The 18,265-nt window shown below is 53.0% G+C and overlaps 1 protein-coding gene across 1 annotated transcript in view; it reads right to left on the reverse strand.

Annotated features, from left to right (window-relative positions):
- The window catches only part of SPTBN4 (spectrin beta, non-erythrocytic 4), a 70,362-nt gene that overhangs the window by 26,183 nt on the left and 25,914 nt on the right, over nt 1–18,265 (reverse strand). The window contains exons 14-19 of the mRNA XM_060129937.1: nt 16,939–17,076; nt 13,385–14,135; nt 11,404–11,606; nt 8,048–8,138; nt 4,460–4,606; nt 2,819–3,082 (exon numbers count right to left, since the gene is read on the reverse strand). Of these exons, the coding sequence (XP_059985920.1) occupies nt 2,819–3,082; nt 4,460–4,606; nt 8,048–8,138; nt 11,404–11,606; nt 13,385–14,135; nt 16,939–17,076 (1,594 nt within the window). The remainder of the gene's footprint in view (nt 1–2,818; nt 3,083–4,459; nt 4,607–8,047; nt 8,139–11,403; nt 11,607–13,384; nt 14,136–16,938; nt 17,077–18,265) is intronic.

Genomic DNA, 18,265 nt, shown 5'->3' on the forward strand with positions numbered 1-18,265 from the left:
GTCGGGGAACTAAGATCCTGCATGCTCCGCGGCACGGCCAAAAGAATTTCAAAACAGGAGAGCAGAGCATAAAACCGAGTGTGGGGTCCTGTGGGGCTGCACCCATGAAGTAAGTCCTGTGAACGTAGCGGAGGGGACCTATCATTTCCCGGCTCCTCCCTGCAGCAGCGGCCATTCTTGCCTAAGGGTCCCCGCTCCTTCCAGGTGACTCTGCACCCCCTGTCCTCCCCCACCCCCCTCACCCCTGCCCGGAAGTAAAGCTCCCTCCTATCGGCCCCAAGGCTTCCCCATTCCCTGCTCACACCTTTGTCAAGACTCTCGATAGGCCCTCTTCAAATCGTCCTCAGTGGAGCATGCCTTCTGTTCCTGTTGGGATCCTGACAGTCACAGATCCCCATTTGCTGGGAACTCACCACATCCCAGTGCACACCTTCACCTGGCCCTGGGATGCCCGCGCTGAGGCAGTCCTACTTAAGATGGGACGACAGAGGTTCAGAGAGGGACTACACTTGCGCCCTGGCTGGGATTTGAACCCAGGCCTGTCTGCCACCCCTTAGGGCTTTCATCACTTGGCCCCTAGCTGCTACTAGTCCTTGCTCCCTCCTCTGTCTGACCATCCAGGCCACCACTTGTTTCTGCCGATATTCCAGGTGATCCCTCAGAGCAGACGTGGGGCCGAGTCATCCCTGCGTGACCACTGCCTGCGCAGCTATGGACCTCAGGCAGTGATGGATTTTTCAGAGGCCAGTGAGAGGGTCATGTTCCCCACTATGGTCTGGGAGTATCGAGGGAGGAGGGTGGATGGGAACTAAATGTGGTCCTGAATGGCCACTTGGTGGCTGTGTGACTTTGGGAGAGCCAGGACTCTTTCTGTGCTGTGGTTTCCTCACATGTCCAGTGAGGAAACCACAGCACTTCCCTCGTAGGGCTGCTGGGGAGGAGGGACAGGTTATCAGTGGCTGGCACAGAACACAGATCAGCGGTTCTCAAAGTGTGGTCCGGGTACTCCTGCGGATTCCCAAGATCTTTTCAAGGGGTCTGCAAGGTTACAACATTGTTTAAAAAAATACTAAGCTGTTAATTTGCCTTTATCCCTCTCATTCTCTTCCAGGTGCACAGCAGGGTTTTGCAGGGACCGCATGACCAGTGCTATTGCAAGAGACACTGAATGCAGAAGCAGAGGTGAGAAGCCAGTGCTCTTTTTTTTTTGGCCACACCGGGTGGCATGCAGGATCTTAGTTCCCCGACCAGGGATCAAACCTGTGCTAACCACTGGACTGTCAGGGAATTCCCTCCAGTGCTCCTTTAAGCCGGGCATGAAAGGGAGCTGCAACGTTGAAAACGATGCCAATCTTCTGCCTACATTTTTTTGTTGTTGTTTTGGAAAATATAGTTATTCTTCATAAAAGAATGCTTTGGGGTTCATAGGTGATTGATTTATTGTTGTTGTTTTTAAACAAAATCAATCGTTTAAATATGTCCAGTTTTCATTTTTAATATAGTAAATATTAAACACGCAAACAAGCTCTTTGGGATCTCAGTGATTTGTAAGAGGTAAAGGGATCCTGGAGACAAGGCAGTTGAGAACCGCTGGGGTACAGAAAGCAATGACGTCCCTGACATCCTATTCAGATCTGTTGCTCTTTGCTTCTTTGACCGTCTTCCTCGCCAGAATGTGAGCCCCATGGGGGCCATGAGTTTTTGTCAGTTTTGCTTACTGCTGTATTCCAGAAAAGCGCCTAGCGTGTTGACATAGGTGCTCAATAAAGATTTGCTGCATAGATAACTGAATAAATACTAATTAGTGTCATGTGCTTTTATTATCAGTCGACTTTTTTTTTTTTTTTTTTTTGCCAGACACTTTAGAAGCATAACTATGCGGGAGTGGTGAAGAGTTGAGGGACTTGGATTTGAATCCAAGCTCTGCCACTGGCTACCCTGGGCCATTAGTTCACCTCCCAGAGCCTCAGACATTGTTCCTGGGATGTAAAGGCAGGAGTTGTCACACCTTGGGAGGTGAGACACAGCTCCTACATTCGCACCTCCAGTCAGCGCATCAAACAGTAAGATACCAAGCACCACAGGCTGCCAGGCTAGGAGCAGAGATAAAGCAGACACTGTGTCTGTTCTCTAAGAGCCGCTGTTTTGTAATGGAGACACTGGCTAGCTGTGCGTCCTTGGGCCAGGCTCTCTACCTTCCGTGCCTCAGTTTCCCCGTTGGTCAAATGGGGGATAATAACAGTACCAATCTCTTAGCGTTGCTGGGAGGGGTCAGTGAGAGCTCGGCACAGAGGCTGGTGGGGGAAGCACTCCATGAATGCCGTTATTTTATTCATTTATTTATTTTGGCTGCCCGAGTGGCATGGGCATCTTAGTTCCTCCACCAGGGATCAAACCTGTGCCCCCTGCACTGGGAGCACGGAGTCTTAACCATCGGACCGCCAGGGAAGTCCCATGAATGCTGTTATTATTCTGTGCAAAGCCAGCCCCCTACCTCTGGGCCTTGGTTTCTCCATCCAGGAAACAGGTGTCAGGGTCCTGGAAAACGCTCAGTGTGCTTGTGATCTACCTACTGCTTTTTGGCTCTAAATCTTTCCTCCCCCTTTGTACCCCCTTCCCTAGGGGTGGTGGGTGCTTCCAATAGTGGCTACTAGCTGGACTGCCTCAGTATTCCCTTTCTGTTTCCAGCTCTTCTAACACATTTGAAATAAATCCCTATCTTAAATCCCCTCTGTCTGAAATACCTCAAGTGGGATCTGACCCTGACTCTGGCCCCACTGTGTTTAGAAAGCCCCCGTCTGTGTCAGCCAGGCCGTACCTGCAGCTTCTTGAGCTGGCTGTTGACAGTGGCCAGGTCCCCACCAGGGTCCACATCTTGCAGCTGGCTTTCCATGTGAAGGAGCTTCTTGTCCAGCTCAGCGAAGCTCTGCACCAGCTGGTCGGCCTTGCTGGCCTCAAAGAGCTGCCTCGCCTTGGCCTGGGTGGTGCTCTCCAGCTCCGCCCAGCACTGCCGGATCTCACCCAGCTTCTTCCGCACCGAGGCTGCCAGCTCTGGTTTCTCCTGCATCAGTTGCTGGCCCTCCTGCCCCAGACGATGGGAGGCAGGAAATGAGGGGGAGGGAGTGGATGGTGGGGAGGGACAGAGAAATATGGGGGCAGCAGAACATAGGGAGAGACGTGGAGAGAGAGACAGAATCAAGGAGTTGGAGACACACAGAGAGACAGAGACATGATGGGTGGTTGGAGAGAAAGCACCAAGCATGGGAAGAGAGATGAGGAGAGACAGACAGATAGACAGAGGTGTGGGGAGGGAGACAGACAACAGAGAGGCATGAGAAGGAGACAGAGAGAGACAGACAGCCATAGAGTGATGGATACAGAGATGTGCACAAAGTTAGAAACATCGGAAGAGGACCATAAGACAGAGAAGGGGAGCGAGAGACAGCGATGGAAGAAAGAGACAGAGAGAACAAACCTCCATTAAACTCCAAGTCAAGGAGAGTGGCTTTGCCACGTGCCACCATTATGGGGCATCAGTGGCCATTTAAGGGTTTAAGACCCACCTGGGTGCCTCTGTTTTGAGTGAAAAGAGTGGGGGGATCCAGGGCAGCAGGTCTAGGGGCAGTTTTGGGGGTTGATGCTTAGAGCAAAAATCTGCCTGGGTCCCTCCAAGCTGAAGTCAAGCTCCAATATATGTTGGCCTAGAGCCACATATATCATATTACGTATTAAAAAGAACAACACCATAGCAATTACAGCTCCTAGGTGCCTGGCCTTGTGTTAAGCACTTTATGTACTCAAGAGCCTACATTTCTTATTTCCTAATTTTAAAGCAGAGCATAAACAACAAGGTCCAATTGTATAGCACAGCGAACTATATTCAAAATCTTGTAATAAACCATATGAAAAATAATATGTATATGTACGTATATATGTATACACATATATATAACTGAATCACTTTGCTGTACACCAGAAACTAACACCATGTTGTAAATCAACTATACTTCAATAAAACTGGGGCTCAAAGAAGTTAACACAATTCCCCCAAGGCCCCAGAGCTGGTAACAGCATAGACAGAATGAGAACCCATGGTTGTAGGAACCCAATGTTCACTTTAACCCCAGCTTCCCAGGGCTGCCCCAACCTGACTACCTGACTTTCTATTTTAAATGCTCCAAATGGTGTGGAGGGAAGCCTGGTAGGGGAGATTATAAGAAGGGGTGAAATATTTAACAACCATTCAGAAGAGATGTTGGCCATTTCACAGACAGGCAAACTGAGGCTCAGAGAGGTTACGTGAATTACTCAAGGCCACAAAACTAGGAGCAGATGTGGAAGTTATCTGAACCAGTTCAGGGGTATGAGAAGAGCGGGCTGGCAGCGGAGGGTGAAGGAGGTGAGACATGGGTTCCCTGGAGGCCCCTGGCACCTGGCATGGGCAGTGGGTCCTACTCACCCTCTCAATCTTCTCCAGCCACTCCTTATTCTGAGCCAGCTCTGCCATGAACGCCTGATGCCGGAGCCATCTCTTATGCAGCTTGTGGCCGTCTTCCCGCGTGCTGTCTCGCGCCATCAGCATCTTCTCATGGATCCAGCCATCCAGCTGTGCAGGATGGGGGAGGGGCTCAGCCAATTCCCCACAACCTGCCATAGCCCCGCCCCCCCATCCCCTCCACAATGTCCCAGGTTCAGGGCCTAGGCTTCTAGGACTGGGGAAGGAGAGAAGGGTGGGATGGAAAAAGCTGTGCAAGTGAGGCCTTTATGGCAGGGGTGTGCAGCTTAAGCCCTTTCCTGGGGAGTAGGGGATGGATGAAAGGGTCCCCAGAATGCAACGTCTCTTAGCCCTCTGTCCTCAGGGCAGCCCTTCTCAACTCCTCATAAGCCCTAAGCCCCAAGGTAGGGTTCCTAGGCCAGTCTTCCCACCCATAGCCAAATCAGCCCTCCAAAACAAGCCCTCCAACCTAATTCAACTCACTTCCGATTCAGTCTTGCACCCCTCACCCCCAGCAATACTTAGACCCTTCAATTCAGTCTCAGCCACCTCCAATAAGGACCAATTCAAGATCTCCAACCCATTCCCAAAGGTATCAGGTGAAGTCCCATATCTAGTCCCAGACCCCCAATATGGCCAGATGAACCCCTAAAAACCCTCCCAACTAGTGCCAAGTCTAGTTCCCTCCAAACCATCCCTCCAATGTGGGGTAGACCCATCCCCTGCAACCCAGATCCAGCCTCCTGAATGAGCCCACAGAACTCCCCAAATCCAGCCCTGAGGATCCAGCCCAAGACCACAGTTCACCAAAACCATGATGCATTGTGGCCCCCAACCAAAGCCAACCCCCCAAATGCAAGCATCAGGGCTACCTTCTGGCTCCCCACATGAGTCTACCCCAAATGAGATGCTACAAATCTAGCATCAGACTCTCCAGCATGGACCAGACAGAACCTCCGCAGCCAACCCCCCCTCCCAAACTAAAGCTATTTCTAGCGCCCCCACTCACCAACAAAACCGGTCATCCCAAATGCAAGCAACAGGAGTGGGCCCCTCTCGCCACCCTCAGCAGACCCGTCACAGGGCTGCTTTCTGAGCCCCCCCCCCCCGCAATGAGACTCGTCCCTCAAGCAGGAACCTCCCCACTCATGACCAAACCTGGCACCTGGGCAGTTTGCTCCTCCCCTTTCTCCTCCCCCCTCAGTCACAAGATCCTCCTCCTCCCTCTTGGGAAAAAAAACAACAGAAAATCACGGACTCTGGCTTACAGTCATAGCCAAGGACAAATTCCCAGTCGGCCAAACCCCACTCCATGTCCCCTGAGCATGTGCTCCCCAGGGGTCCAGGACAGTGTCATACTCCCTCATACATACACAGACACACACACGAGCCAAGTCAAATGCTGAATCCTCCAATGCTATCAGATTCCCGACAAGCAGGGAAGAGTTTGCCAATGGCAGCCACAGCGCATAGGGAAGGCAAAGCCCCTGAAGGAGAGGTACTCTGTCATCAAGGTAAAGCCCCCCCAAAGTGATTGACCCCCATCACTGAGGGCAAAGCCAGAGTCCCCAACAACCCAGGAAAAAAGCTCCCAAGTGTCAGAGCCCTCCAAACCCAGAGCAAGTCCAAGACCCTCATCGCCCACGGCAGACCCACGCAAAAGTGATTCGCCCCCATCATCTAAGGCTAACGCAGATTCTGCAAGAACCAGGGAAGAATCTCTCCAAAGGCTGAGGGTCCCCCAACCCCAGGGCAAATCTCAGAGGCCCCATTACCCAGAGGAGAGGCCCCTAGAGAGGTTGGGACCCCCTTAGCCCCCAGGGCAAATCCACACTACCCCAGGAGTAGCCTTAGAAGTCCTCCCTTTCCGCTACTCTCCCTTGGGACCTGGTCCCTCAGTCTGGCCCGCAGCAGCACCGCGGACAGCTCCCGGCATCTGGGCCCCTCCCCAGGACTGGGGTCCCTGCGCCTTACCGACCCGCCCCCGCGCCGCCGGCGCCCCTCCCTCCCGCGGCGGGCGGGCGAGCACGCGCCCAAGCCCCCTCCCCCGCCCGCCTCGGCGGGGGTGCGCGTCAGCCCCCTCCCCTGGGCGCCCCCGAGACCTGAAGTGGCGGAGCCGTTGGCGGGCGGTCCCTGCAGCGGGCGGGCGGGCCTGTCGCCCCTCTACCGCGACGGCGGCGGCAGCGGCGGTGACGGCTGAGTCTCCGGCGGACGCGCGCCCCCGCCCCCGCCACCGCGCAGCGGCAGCGCGCCCGCCCGCGCGCGCCCCCTACCTGCCTACGTGCCCGCCTCTCTGCCGGGCCCCAGATGCGCGTAGAGGAGAAATCATCACCCTCCCTAAAGAATGGGGAGGGGGGTGTTCCTGCGCCATCTCAGATGATTGCTGCTTGGTCCAGAACAATCTAACGAGAGGGGGAAGGGGCTCCTGGGCCAAATCAAACGGCGGGGGGGAGAGGGGGTAGGCTGGGGCCTGGGCTACGTCAGCTATGTGAGGGGGTGAGGTGGGGTGGGAAAGGGCTCAGATTCCTGGCTACCTCAGCTATACAGGGGTAAAAAATATGGGAGGGAGCCGGAAATATCTCTTATAAGACTTCAGTCCAGAATAATCTCCAGTGGGAAGAAGGGGGACAGGGGGTTCTTGAACTCATCTCTAGTGGGCTCGAGTCCCAGACCCATCTCTAATGGACTTGAGTTGGGAGGGGGTATATGGAAGCCCTTATCCATTTCATGTGTGGGGAGAACATGGGGGTTCACCATGGGGGGAATCAAATCATCTTTAATTGGGGAGATTCGGACCTGGTTCCTGAACCATCTTTGGTTGGGGGAAACTTAAGTACTGTATCATCGCGGAGGGGGTACGAATTATCCTGAGTCAGGTAGATAGATGAGACCAGGACCATCTCTGTTTGGGTTTAGGAAAATGTTTACTGGGCCATCTCTCATGGGGCCATCTCTTATGTGGTCAGGGTGCAGAATAGTTTCTATGGAATGCAGGGTAAGGAGAGAAAGGCAGCATATCTCCTGGGCTGTCTCTAATGGAGAAGGGGACCTGGACCACCTCTGATTTGGTTTGGTCCTAACGGTTGTGTAGTTCATCTCTAAAGGGGCAGAGCTTGATTCCTGGACACTGTTAAAGGGGCGAAGGCTTGGTCGGGGACTGTCTCTGACCGAAGCTGCGCTTCTGGTCCACCCACGGCTCCCCCCACCCCTCTCCTGTCTCCCGTCCCTCTCTCCCCATCAGAGAGCTGCTCACGAACCTCCGGCGGGGAAAGGTGAGATCAGCGCGCGTCCCCGCGGGACCTGTGGGCGCGGACGCGCGCCGTTGCCAGGGGCACCCAAGGCCCCTCCCTCCTTCCCCAGCGCGTGGGTGGAGGAGCCTTGAGGAGCATGCGCACGGAGGCCAGGATCCGCACGCCTCCTGGCGGCGCGAAGTGAACTTCGCTCCGCGACCCACTTAGACGGGGCGCCCCCTCCCCCACTGCGCCTCGGTGCTGGAGCACTTCCCTGTCTAGGAAGGAAGTCCCTGTGCCCCAGCACAGCTGGAGTTCCTACCTCGTGGCAGTCTCGGAGGAAGTGCTGCAGCCCAAGTTGGTCGTGTAGCTTCTGCATCCATTGGTGGGCCCGTAGTTGGTTTTCTTGGCTCCTGGGGGTGGGGAGATAGGAATTGGGGGAAGCCTGTGTCTGGGGGCGCTGGCAGTAGGGCTGTGAGGGCGTCAGGCTTGTCAGGGCTAGGAACCTGGGGCATATGTACAAGTGAGGAAGAGGAGAGAGCAAGGTAGGGATGGGAGTAAAGGCAAAGAAACATCAGTGGGGGCAAAGCCAGGGACAGAGCTGGGGGAGGAAGAGAGAGGAGGGAGGGAGAGGAAGGCGGGGTGGGGGGAGAGAGAGAATGGGAGAGAGAGGGACAGAGACAGACAGATATCTGAAAAGAAAGAAATACCCTTAGAGAGACACAATCCCATAGAGAGAGATAACAGACCTACAGAGTAAGAGATACCGAGAGAGATAAAAACTTAGAGAATGAGAGACACCTAGGGAGAAAGAGAGATTAGGAGGGAGAGATAGATTGACGGGGGTGGGGGGTAATGCAAAGGCTTAGAGAGATAAACAGGAACACATACAGGCACAAGACCAGAGATAAAGAGAAACAAAGACTTCAAGAGGGAATGATTGACAGAGACTTGGACGAGAGACAGACAAAGAAAGAGACCCAGAGATAGAGAAAATAGGAAGACACAAGGGAAGAAATGAAGCAAGGGTAGTGCCAGAGACAGAGAAAGAGACAGAGAGGAGAGCAGTAGACAGAAAGCAGAGGGAAGGAAAGTGACAGAGAGGGTCAGGGGAGGGACAGCCCAAAAAGGGACAGGAAGAGAAGTGGCCGGATGCCCCCAGTAAAAGACACAGCCAGACAGACAGAAGGCTGCAACAGAGTTGGAGAGAGGGATGAGAGCACGGCATGGATGGATGCAGCCAGAGCCACACGGAGGCAAGGAGGGGCGGGCCCTTGGCCTAAGTGAACTGGCTGGGCTGGACCCAGGCCCGACCACCCCGGAGCCAGCAAGCACCACAGCCCCAGGCAGTCTGGCCTCCTGCCCACAGTGCAGGGCAAAGTGCCCAAGAGGCCTGGTGGAGACGGCTGAGGGGGTCCCTCTTTGCTGTGCCTTGAACAAGCAACTCCCAGCTCAGGGCCTTGGCACTGGCTGTTTCCTCTGCCTGGAACGGTCTTCCCCCCAAAGTGTACTCAAATGTCACGTTCTTAGCAAGACCCCTGCTGATCACTCCCCAACACTTTCTGGCTTTCTTTCCTTCTTTAACTTTCTCCTTTGCACTTAACACTATCTAACACACTGCATATGTTACATATTTCTCTTGTCTGTCCCCCCCCCCAGGACGTCATTCCATGAGGGCAGGAATTTTTTGTCTGTTTTGCTCACACCTGTATCCCCAATGCCTAGGAAAAGGAGCTGGTACACAGTAGGTACTCAATACGTATTTTATGAATGAAAGAAAGCAAGAGAGACAGAGAGGCAGAAAAAAAGAGAGATGAAGGTATAGGTAGAAAAAACAAGGAGAGACAGACAAGGAAACAGAGATACATAGTTGTACAGGGAGATGGAGGCAAAGAGATGGAGTGTGTGGGAGAGAGTTACGGAGAGAACCAAGGGCAGAGCTGGATGGAAGGGCCAGAGACAAGCAAAATATGTACTCCGTCCTGCCAAGACTCAGCTCAGGAACCAGGAAATAGGAAATGCCTCTGAAATTGAACCAGACTCAATCCCTCCAGGCCTTCAGCAGCCAACTTGTCAAGCATCAGTCCTAGGGATGAGGAAAATCCCTTGTTTCCGGGAGGGTGAGAAAAGAGCTGTGACCTCTGGCAAGTCTGTTGCCCTCTCTGAGCCTCATGTGCCAAGATGCAAGAGTGCCCTGCACGCAGGGCTGGGCCAGGTTCCAGGCGAGGTGAGGCTCGTGGAGAGGGAAGTGACTTGCTCTGAATCTACAGGTTGAGAGGCAGAGCTGGGACTAGGACCTGGCCCTGTTTGACCCCAGGGCTCCCACGGCCCCCTGCATCTCTCCCATCCTGGCCCTGACCATCCTGGGCCATCCTTGTCAGACAGCATGTGAGCTCTATGAGGGCAGGAATCGTGTTCTGTCCTGGTCACCCAGGATGCGCGCCCAGCATTGCCCCACACAGGGCCTGGAACACAGCGTGGACTCAGTACTTGTTTAATTGGCTGAAGAATAAATGAATAAGGACTTCCCTGGTGGTCCAGTGGCTAAGACTCTGTGCTCCCAATGCAGGGGGGCTCGGGTTCGATCCCTGGTCAGGGAACTAGACCCCGCATGCCGCAGCTAAAGATCCCACACACGGCAACGAAGCTCCCACGTGCTGCAACTACGACCACAGCCAAATACATTTTTTAAAAGAATAAATGAATAAACAATAGAATGAAAGGAACCATTAATGACTGCAAAGGAATGAAGGCGTGACTCAGAAGAACAGCCCTCCAGGCTCCTCCTTCCCATTCTGCAGAGCCCGGCAGACAGCAGACACTCAAGAAATGCTGGGTAAAAGAAGGAAGGGGCCAGGCCTGGAGCGGAGGATGCTAGATCATGAATTTGCATCCTCAGGATGAGAATCTCCATAAAAGTTTTCCTTTAGGAAACTCCAACCTTGTCCCAAATGAATTTAGGGAAAAAAGACGCCAGAGACTGAAAAGCCAAGGGGCTGGGGCCTCGGGGCTGTGGACGGTGGTGGCGGGACCGGCTGTGATTTCCATCAGGAGACAGAAGATGGAGCAGCGTTGGGCTCTCTTCCTGCCTCGCTCATGCCAGAGAGGAGAAAGCTGGGGTCACCAGGACGGGCAGAAACAGCAACAATGACGGACAGAAAGAAGTGGGGCTGAAGGGAATCCTCTAAAGGACTCTGCTTGTGGGCTGGGGTTTGTTTTGTGTTTTTTTGCGGCGGGGCGGGGTTGCTGTTTTGTTCAGGGCTTGGAATAGTGCCTGGCACACAGTAGATGTTAACATTTTAACAACCAGTCCGGCTATCCCAGGCTGAGGGCAGGCTTGGGAGAGAAACTTTTCATTTTTGCAGCTTTTGGGTTATCGACCACAAGTTACCTTTTCACAGATCATCAATTTAAATCGAATCTAAAGCAATATGGAATTAAATAGAAATCAAAGACACAGAGAGGGAATTCCCTGGAGGTCCAGTGGTTAGGACTCCATGCTTCCATTGCAGGGGGCATGGGTTCAATCTCTGGTCGGGGAACTAAGATCCCGCAAGCCGCATGGCACGGCCAAGGAAAAAAAAGAAAGAGAGACAGAAGAGCAGAAATGTGATGGAAAGAAAGGGAATCCTGGCCTCCTTGCCCCTCCCCTGTGCCCCTGGGGTCTGAGGGACCTACTTCTCCAGCAGCCGAGTCACGGCCTCCTGGGCCTGCTCCCCATAGGCGTTGCCCTGTCTCAGCAGGCTCTCAGCAGCCTGCACGGCCACCTGCATCTTCTGCTGGTTCAGCTCCATCGTGGTGAGAAAATCCCGGTGCCGTTTCAGTGCCTCCTCCACCGACTCCACGGTGCCCGGCAGGTCCAGACCCGACAGTGCCATCTCCTGGAATGGGGGAGGGGTAATGCTCCGTTTAGCCCTGCTTCATTCCAGGACCAGGGAGAGGCTGCCAGCCTGCCTTGCCACCACTTTCCTTTCCCCTGCTCACTGTTCTAGCATTGAACACGGCAGGCATGGTCCCACTTCAGATCCTTTTCCCATGCTGGTCCCTCCAGATAGCCCCACGGCTGGCTCTTTCACTTTCTTCAGGTCTCTGACCATCTGTTTAAAATAGCATCCTCCTCCCCCAGCCATATCCCTTTATCCTGCTTTATTATTTTTCATAGCATATACCTGACATGATATTATATATGCTATTACTTGTTTATCATCTCCTCCCCCACATATATACACACACACTAGAATGCCAGCCACACGAGGGTGGGATTTTGTGTTTTGTTTCCTCTGGGCTCCGCCGCAGAACAGTGCCTGGCACAGAGGAGGCACTCAGTAAATATTTGGTTAATTGATGAAGACTGACCTGGGTCCTGTGTGACTTCAAGGAAGTTCTTTCCCTCTCTGGGGTTAGTTTTCTAACTGGTGAAATGGGTGGATCAGACAGGGTCTCTCAAGGCCACCTCAGCTCCAATGTTTAGTAACCTCATGATTCCAGGGGCCCCCTGTCTGTTTCTCCAGGTAATCCTCTAACTGGGTCAGCTTTCTCTAGATAACCAGCACAGGTAGTCATGCCTTCTAAAATGACCCCTAGGGACTTCCCTGGTGGCCCAGTGGTAAAGACTCCACCTTACAATGCAGGGGACACAGGTTCGATCCCTGCTCAAGGAACTGGGATCCCACATGCCATGGGGCAACTAAGCCCGCGTGCCACAACTGCTGAGCTCGCGCGCCTCAACTAGAGAGACCGTGTGCCACAAACTACAGAGCCCACGCGCTCTGGAACCCGCGCGCCACAACTAGAGAGAAGCTCACGCCACAACGAAAAGTCCCGCATCCCACGGGCCGCAACTAAGACCCGATGCAGCCAAATAAATAAATAAAATGATCCCTAAAAGCTGGTACCTACTCTTGGACAATCTGAAAACTGGGTGTTCCATCTTGTCCAAATCCTCAAATTTGGTTCCCATCCCAGAAAGTTCCCCCAAATGGATTAGCTGTTCCCAGATAACCACAGCACTTGATTCCTCAAGCCATAAAGGCAGTTACCCTCTCCAGAGACTCTGCAAATTGCCATTCGCAATAAGAAGATAATCTGCTAATTTAGGCCCCCAGAACCACTTAATCCACCACCATTTACCGACCCCAATAATCTCTCAGCCTGAATTCCCTCTACCATAATCTTCATCCTCTGTTATCCACCCCAAGACCTTCTTTAAACCCCATTGACCATCACCAATCAACCTCATACTCTTATTTCCTTCCAGACAATCTACAAACCCAAGAAGCCACTCCAGTGAACACCCAAATGCATTACTTACTCAGAATAGTCCACAAACTGTTAATCACCTAAAATAAGACGCCACCCCACACATCATATTCCTCAAATTCTGTTACACACCCACCCACACATGTTCACACCGGATGCTCCACAAACCCAGCCATCCGTACCAGATACCTGCCACACACACACACACACACACACACACACACACACACACACACACACACACACACACACACACACACACACACACACACACCGCCGCTGACAGCAGATAAGCCACGAAGCCAGTGGTCCCCGCAAACATACTCCTCCATACATTTCCTTGTCCCCGAAATCCCCTGCGGCCTCAGACCCCCGCCCTTGTCAACCCGGAAGCGGGCACCTGGTTGCGCAGCACCGCCCACGCCTGGCGTAGGTCGCGCAGAAAGAGCTGGTAGACGTGCGCCTGGACCAGCGCCTCCCTGCGCGCCTCCCACAAGCCAAGCAGCTTGTGCCAACCAAGTTCGAGGTGCGGCAGCCACTCGTCGAGTGCCAGGCCCGGACCCAGCTCGGTGCCGTCGCCCGCCAGCAGTGCCTCGCTGGCCGCCACGATGCGCGCGTAGTCCTCCTCGCGCTGGTCCACTTCTTCCTTGAGGGCGGCGTGGCGCGCCAGCAGCGCGTCCGCCTCTTCCAGGCTGCCGGGCAGGGGCCCCTCGCCGCCGCCCGCCGTCTCCTGGGCGCGCACCAGCCAGTCCAGAAAAGCGTCCAGATCATGCAGGAAGCGCTGTAGGCGCCCGGCCGCCGCCACCGCCTCGCCACAGGCCTGAGCTGCGCTAGCCAACGCGCCCCACTCGGCGCCCAGTTCCTCGGCACCTTGATGCAGCCGCGCAGCCTGAGCCGGGAAGCGCACAGCCAGCAGGGCCGCCTCTTCCTGGAGGGCCGCCTGGCGCGGCTCTAGCGCTTGCAGAGCCGCCTCCAGGCCGCTGAGGCGCCACTGCAAGGCGCCGCCCGCGCGGGGCGCGCTCTCCACAGCCCTCCGTTTCTCGCGCACCTGGGCGCGCACCTCCGCCACCTCCAGCAGGTGGTTCTCCACCAGCAGCACCGCGTTCACCTCCTCTTTGCGTTGTTCCGCCAGCTCCACGATGCGGTTCCACCTGCCCAGGGGAAGCAGGGCGGCTTAAGGAGGACGGAGACCCCTCTTGGGTGTGGAGGGCCCATCGACCTTAGGTAGAACCCGGCCACTGTGTGACCTTAGAATGTCACCTTATCTCACCGAGCCCCACTTTCTGTCTGTGTAAAATGGACTCTGCCAGGTACATTTGCTTAGAACAGCGGTTCTCAAAATGTAATCTAAGCAAGGGCAAAACTATCTTCATCAAAATTCTAAGATGCTATTTGCCTTTTCACTTTCATTCTGTCCCGAGTGTACAGTGGAGTTTTCCAGAGGCTGCAGGACAGAGACTGAGTGCAGAAGCAGACCTGAGAACTCAGCTGCCTTCTCTTAAGCCAGACATTGAACAGATGTGCAAAAACGCAAAACAATGCCATCCTTCTCGCTACATTTTTTTTTGTTTTGAAAGGTTTTTTTTTTCATTAAAACATGTTAGCTGGGCTTCCCTGGTGGCGCAGTGGTTGGGAGTCCGCCTGCCGATGCAGGGGACGCGGGTTCGTGCCCCGGTCTGGGAGGATCCCACGTGCCACGGAGCGGCTGGGCCCGTGAGCCATGGCCGCTGGGCCTGCGCGTCCGGAGCCTGTGCTCCGCGACGGGAGAGGCCACAGCAGTGAGAGGCCCGCGTACCGCAAAAAAAAAAAAAAAAAAAACATGTTAGCTATGTTAACAGACTAAGTTTATTATTGTTATTTTTAACGACGTAATATTTTTAAATTACTCAGTATTAATTTCTAATATAGTAAATATTGATAGCTATAACCCACTAAAACAAGCTCTTTGGGGTCCTTAATAGTTTTTAAGAGTGCAAAGTGTTCTGAAACCAAAGAGTGTGGGAACTGCTGGCTTATGACATCAGATAATACGTTGGATGCAATGAATAATTACTGAGCATGTACTATAAGCCAGGTGCTAAGGCAAACCTGTTTTATTCCAAAATAAATAAATGGGGAAAATTACGCATTGCCCTGTGCCTTCAGGCAAGAGATGATATTTCTCTGGGCCTCAGTTTCCTTTCATAGGCAGTGTATGGTCCAGTTTATAAGCACAGAATCCGAGCCAGACTGCCTGGCTGTGTCAGGCTCAAAGTCAAATCTGAGCTATGTACCCTTCAGTTAGTAACCTTCTCTGTGCCTCAGTTTCCCCGCCAGTAAAATGGACATAGCACAGTACCTACCTCATAGGGGTGTTGTGAGAGTCCAATGAGTTATGGTTTGTGAAGTGCTTAAAACAGTACCTGTTAGCTACTATTACTGAGTGGGGATAATAGTCCCCACTCTTGATATGGGGACTTGATATGGTCCCGAAGACCATATCAGGGCCTTTGCCTTGGCTGTGCTCCCTGCCTGGAATGCTCTGTACCCTCCCTCCCCTCCCCCATATGTACTCTTCCTGTGGATGGATCCTTCTCGTTCCGCCCACCCCTTTTTTTTAAGCTCTGCCCTCACCATCCTGAAATCCTTTTCTCAGCCAGCCCCCAGGGAGGTGGCCCCAAAGCAGGCTGCCCTCCCTTCTCAGGGAAGCTGAAGAAAAAAGGCTTCCCCCAGGTCCACCCGAGCCCCACCCACCTGATGGGGGGACCTTCCTTGGCTGCCTTCTCATCCCCTTTGAGGGCCCAGCTCAAAATGTTATGGCTGACCACAAGATCTAAAATCACCCCCAAGCTCCAGTTATGCCCTACCAGGGCACTCTATTTCCTGCATAAATCCTTCAAACTCTCTAAATATCTTGTTCATGTATTAGTCCATTTGTGAACTCTCTGTCACCTCTAGCATGGACACACCATAAGGGCAGAAATTAGGACTCTGAAATCAGAAGGACTCAAGTTCAAGTTCAGCTCTGGCCAGATTTGCCATGTGAACTTGGGCAAATCATTTCCATCTCTGATCCTGTTTCCTTATTTGGAGAATGGGGATAATGATGGCCACTTCATTGGGTGTTTTTAATGAGTTCATGTGGCTGAACCACTTAGCACATCCTCTCACTAAACGCCGTAAATCACTATTGCTGTCATTGTCTTTTTAGGCCCTGGTGCCCTGGGATTGTTGAGTCTACAGAGACTAGGAAATCACTGGATATTGGGATCTTCCAGCACAGCAGTGAAGGGCACAGTCTTTGGAGTCAGACAAATCCAGGCTTGATCCCCATAACTCGCCATGTGACCTCAGGCCACCTTCACCTCTCTGAGCCCCCATTTCCTCCTCTCTCACATGGGTAATTTACACCCCACAGAATTGCTGGGAAGACTGAATATATAAATATGATCAAGAGCCCCAGTTCTGGATTCAGGCAGAACTGGGTTTGACTCCTACTTACTAGACCGAGTAAGCTTGAATAAGGATTTCACCTCTCTGGATCTGTGTCTTTATCTATAAACCCTACCTTGCAAGAACTACTGGCAGTGTTCTAGCGGGAAAGATTTAAGTTGTTGCTATTCTTAAAGAGCTCTGAATTCTGGAAACTTTACTATGGAAATTGGGATATGGGGAGATAAAACAAAAGTACTTGGAAAATTTCCTAGCAGATAGTGGATACTCAATAAATCATTTCTGAACAAGTAAGTTAATACCCCATTAAAATGTATTGTGTCCTCATTTTATCACATCACCACTAGCATTGGGTATTTTAATTTTTTTCAAGATTTTGCTAATTTACTAGATGGCCCTTATCATCTCAGGGATTTGAAAGTGCACGTTCTTGATTTCTACAGTTGGTGAATGAGGAAAAGGATGATGGGAGGAACTGGTGTGGGATACCTAGAAGAACTTCCAGCCCCAGGCCTCACCTACCTGCTGTTGAGGTGGTCCTGGCAGGAGCGCACCTCCTCTGAGCTGGGGTGGCCTCCTTCCACCAGTTCCTGAACTGTGCGGTTCACGTCCAGGACACGGCCCATCAGACTGCTCATCTCCTGGTCCAGACTCTCAAATCTGCGGAAGAAGGATGGACGTGCTCAGAGAGGCCTGGACCCTGGGGCCCTGTTCACTGGGTTTTGGGAAGATGCCTTCCCCTGGTTCTTCTCTTAACTCTCCAACCTCACCTCCTTAGGCTCCCTTGCTGGCTTCTCTTCTTCTACCTGCCACTTAAATGTTAGATTCCTCAGGGCTCTGTCCTGGGCCCTCTGAGCTTTCCCTCACATCCTGCCTGGCCCATCTCACCCACTCCCACAGTCCTTGCCCCTGAACCCATCACTCACACATCTGTCTCCAGCTTCAACCTCATTCCTTTTGAACCTGTCTCCAACATTAAAGCCTGCTGTGCATCTCCTCCAGGGTCCTCGCTGTACTCAAACTAGCTTCAACATCTCCCCCAATTTGTTCTTCCTCTGGGCCTCCATCTCAGGGACAGCCCCCGACCCCATTCCCTGGGCTCTGTTTTTGACAAACGCTCCCCCCAAGCCGTCTGCCCCCATGGCCTGTCTACTTGGGCTCCAGCCCTGGTCCAGTCCTGTCCTCTCCTACCTGAATCCTCACCCCAGCTGCCTCTCTGGGCTCCCAGCCACCACTCTCACCCCCTCCAACCTACCCTCCACATGGCAGCCAGGGAAATCTGTTTTAAGCTGGCCATGGTCCTCCCTTGTTTAAAACAATGCCCAAGGCTGTGGCTTGGGTAACTGGGGGCACAGTAACAGCAGGGACCAGGCCTGGGTTTCCAGGGATGCTCAGCCCAAGACCTGGAACAGGGCAGGAGCTCAATAAGTACCCACTGAATGAGTGGATGGGTGAACATGCTCAGAGAGAGAGGTGCAGAGGGTTCATCCACTATTTTAACAACCCGTTTCTAAATCTGCCAACGGACAAATCAGTATCTAATGTGTCACATGGTGGTAACTGCTGTGAAGAAATGTGAAGTGGGGTGAGGGAAGAGAAAGTGACAAGGGTCAGAACAATTTTATAGCTAGGGAGGTAACATCTATGCAAGGGCAGTAGGAGTCACAGGGAGAGGGGTCAGGCTGGGACACCCCTGGAGGAGCTCAGGTTAATTTCGTGCCAGGTGACTGTAAGCCTCATAGTAATAATAGCAGCCGCTCATGGAATGCTCCCTGGACCCAGGCATTTGCTAAGTAGTTTGCACATACTAAGTCATTTATTGTTCTCCAGTAGCCTGTGAGGTTGGGAC

The sequence above is a fragment of the Lagenorhynchus albirostris genome, chromosome 19, assembly GCF_949774975.1.
Source record: "Lagenorhynchus albirostris chromosome 19, mLagAlb1.1, whole genome shotgun sequence".
NCBI classification, from domain to species: domain Eukaryota; kingdom Metazoa; phylum Chordata; class Mammalia; order Artiodactyla; family Delphinidae; genus Lagenorhynchus; species Lagenorhynchus albirostris.